This window comes from Elephantulus edwardii, unplaced genomic scaffold, assembly GCF_000299155.1.
Source record: "Elephantulus edwardii isolate Elephantulus edwardi_28Jun2011 unplaced genomic scaffold, EleEdw1.0 scaffold00044, whole genome shotgun sequence".
NCBI lineage: Eukaryota > Metazoa > Chordata > Mammalia > Macroscelidea > Macroscelididae > Elephantulus > Elephantulus edwardii.
In genome coordinates this window covers 8,575,854-8,579,535 of record NW_006399794.1, presented here as the reverse complement: position 1 = coordinate 8,579,535, position 3,682 = coordinate 8,575,854, and the positions used below count along the sequence as shown (strand labels likewise).

General features: G+C 38.3%; 2 protein-coding genes across 2 annotated transcripts in view; one reads left to right on the top strand and one right to left on the bottom strand.

Annotated features, from left to right (window-relative positions):
- The first annotated feature begins 1,062 nt into the window (after positions 1-1,062).
- LOC102864560 (olfactory receptor 2D3-like) lies at positions 1,063-1,986 on the top strand. The gene has a single exon (XM_006885452.1). The coding sequence runs from the start codon at positions 1,063-1,065 to the stop codon at positions 1,984-1,986; it is 924 nt and encodes a 307-aa protein (XP_006885514.1).
- Positions 1,987-3,010: 1,024 nt separating this feature from the next.
- The window catches only part of LOC102857514 (nuclear receptor coactivator 4-like), a 17,324-nt gene continuing 16,652 nt past the window's right edge, over positions 3,011-3,682 (bottom strand). Inside the window, exon 2 of the mRNA XM_006885626.1 lies at positions 3,011-3,679. Within this exon, the coding sequence (XP_006885688.1) occupies positions 3,011-3,679 (669 nt within the window). The remainder of the gene's footprint in view (positions 3,680-3,682) is intronic.

Sequence of the window (3,682 nt, the reverse complement as noted above, 5' to 3'; positions counted from 1 at the left end):
TATATACTGAAATTATGCAAAACCAATAAACAAAATCAGCAGAGTATAAAGATTATAAAATGTTCCCACAGCAGTCTCGGGGGGGAGCTTCCATCTCCCTTTATAATTTTCATGATTTTTAAATATTCTCAAGCCTAAAGATGACACTTAATCTTGGATTAGAAGTAATAAAACAGTAGGTGAAATGAAATTTTTTCCAACTCATTCCAGTGTAAAAGCTTAACAACAACAAAAATGTAGACAAATCAAATATACAAATATGTAAACACAGCTTGGAAATATTTTTGTGCACATATGAAAAAAATAACAGCATGATTTAAAGTTCTTTTAATAAGGTCTTGGATAGTAATAAATGTAATGCATCCAGTGAAAGACTTCACTGTGTTTCAACTTCTTAAATATGGACATGGCAAAATCAAAGGTGAATCTTCACCTGGCTAAAGATTTCTTTATTCTTCTATCTTAGAAGAAAGGGGCCCTTAAAAGGGTTATTTGTAGAAGATCAATACATTTGCTGATATTTGTTGTTGGGGCAAGAAGGGTCAAAACAAACTTCATCAGAACATCTCATCTCATTGCAGTTGGTGGCCCAGGACCCAGGCTTCTCACAAATTTCACAGTAGGAGTGCTCTTTGCTCTAGCTGCCATGGTGCTTGAGTGGGGATGGTTTGATGAGAAAAGCAGCAAATTTTGTTCTCAGATTACAAATTGAGGTACAGACAGAACTTTTCTTGAGATGAAGCCATGAAATTGAACCAGAGATAATACCTCCAATACAACTATCTAGTAGTTAGCAATATGTAAACATCTTAACACCAAATTTAGTTTAAAAAAAAACAAACCACAAAGACTGTGATACTCAGTGTACTAGTTGGGTCATGGGAGTAGGTACAAAACAAAGCTAACATGTAATTCCTGGAATGAACAACATCTATCTTAAATGAAAATGGAACCAAGTCAGAATGATCTAAAATAAATGTCAATTACAGTTTGTAAAGTCAAACTTTCAAAATGTGTATGTTTTCTTTCTGCTGACAGATAGATAGATAGGGATAAGCATCAATGGAAAAAGGAAACCAAACTTTTGTGGCTGAATTTATCTTGCTGGGACTGTCACAGAATCCAAAGGTTCAGATCTTGTTGTTCTGTGTTTTCCTGATCATTTATCTTCTCTCTGTATTTGGGAACCTTCTCATAATAATCCTTATCAAAACAGATTCTCGACTTCACACTCCCATGTACTTTTTCCTTAAAAACTTGTCCTTTGCTGACTTCTGTTTCTCTACAAGCATTGTTCCCCAGATGTTAGTCCACTTCCTTACAAAGAAGAAAACCATTTCTTTTGCTGGATGTTCAGTGCAGATAGTTGTCTTCCTCCTCGCAGGGTGTACAGAGTGTGCCCTGCTGGCTGTGATGTCCTATGACCGCTATGTGGCTGTCTGCAAACCCCTGCACTACTCCACCATCATGACTCAGAGGGTTTGTGTCCAGCTGGCTGTCGTGTCCTGGATCACTGGGGCATTTGTATGTTCTGTGGACAGTGCCTTTACACTCTGTCTTCCCTACCGGGGACAAAATGTAATTAACCATTATTTTTGTGAACCTCCCGCACTCCTGAAGCTGGCTTCTACAGACACCTACCAGGCCGAGATGGCCCTCTTTTCAATGGGAGTGGTGATCCTCTTAGTTCCTGTCTTCCTTATTCTTGTCTCCTACTGGTATATTATCTCCACTGTGATGCGGATGCAGTCTGGTGAGGGAAGAATCAAGGTCTTCTCCACCTGTGGTTCCCATCTCACTGTTGTGATTCTCTACTATGGCTCTGGAATATTTGCCTACATGAGACCCAATTCTAAGGTAATGAGTGAAAAGGATAAAGTAATCTCTGTGTTCTATTCCGTTATGACTTCCATGTTGAATCCAATCATTTACAGCCTCAGGAACAAGGATGTGAAGGGAGCTTTCAAGAAGCTGACTGGAAGATAACCTTCAATGCCAGTCATTTTCAACATTTTCTGAAGCATTGGCATGTGCTCTGCTACGAACTGTTCATTGATAATATTGTTTCCAGAATACCCATTCTTTGATCCTCTTGCTTTATTGTGTCAACTTATTTTTTTTAATTTTTTTTTCATTAAATGTCATTGCATTATATTTTAAGTGTAGTGGAGGCAATATGCTTACAGTGAGAACATTTAATTCTTCCCTACTTAAAAGCACCAGATACCAATCTCAGCTCCTATTTATTTACAGAGAATGCACCAACAATCCCTTGGAAAGTATACAGTTCAAATACAGTATTTCCAACATATTTGCCTTTTGCTCTTTGATTGGTAAGCAATAGAAATATGGAAGAAGCAAATTCTATCCTGAAAGAGGCCTACACCTACAAAGAATGTAATCTTGAAACAACAGAAGCCTTTCCAAAAGGGCTTACTGCGTAATAACAGATCAATAAAGAATTTCCCACTGATTTTCTTTCAAATAAAATCAAGGTGGTAAGCTAACTATGCTTTCAAATTTAATAAACTGCAAGATTAATACACATTTTGCTAAGAAAAACCAATATCAGCAAGGTAAATTATTTGCATGAAATATATATCTTATTTAAAACAGTTATTTCAGACAACCAATGGAAGAAAACAGCAAAGGAACCCTCTCACTGGTAATCAAAAGTCTTGGAAAGTTTATAACCTTTACAGTACAACACACTATAGAAATGATTCATTTTTAAAACTACAGTGCTTTTATTATACTTGAAGTAACAAATGTAGGAATAAATTATGTAATACTTCTGCGAGCAGGAATTGAATCTCATCAATTTATCAGCCTTTTACTTCTACATGTGAACTCATTATGTGATCACTTATTCTCTTCACTAGTTCAAAATTAAGACAGGAAAGGTTAGCTGGCTGATCACATTCAGAAACAAGGATTTGGCAAGGTGTGATCACTGCTGGGCTCACAGGCATGTGGTGCTCTCAGGAAAGGTTCCCAGGGTTAGTATCTGTCACATCTGTAGAGGAGTACGATACAGCCATTTTTCTTTATCTACTTTAAGTTGCATACAGGCAAAGAGATCACAAACTGTTGGGAGGCCATAACAGTCTGGGCGGAAGTTACGTTCCTCTGGTATGGGTGGTGTAAGTAATATTTCCTGGGCCTTCTTTCGAAGCAGCCACTTGTCTTCTCCAGAAGATACCTGGCTGAGATCTCCTGTGTTCTTTCCTGGGAAGACCCAGTCAGTTGTATTAAAGGGACACCAGGAAGTGGCCAAGGGTACCACGAGGTGTTGTTTGCCAGCTCTGTCTTCTACACTAGGCACTTTCTTGGAACTTCTTCCTTTGTCTGGTCTGATTAGCCACCCTGACAAGGGACTGTTCTTTATTACTTGAAAGGAATCGACAATTCTAGAAGGAGTCATGGTCTTTGATACCTTAGCTTGTTCTGTGGCCTCTTTTCTGGAAGGACAAAGCCATGTATTTAGGGAATCTTTAAGCTTCTCAAACTCTAGTTTTGGATCTACCGGCATCCCATTTTTATCCTTTCCTTCTTTCCTCAGAAGCCATGTACACAGAGCTGCTTTCTCACAATTTTCATCACAAACACACTCTGAAAAACTCACACAGGGCTCATTGGCTCTGCATACTTCTTCTACTTTACATGGTTCCTGATGGGTCTC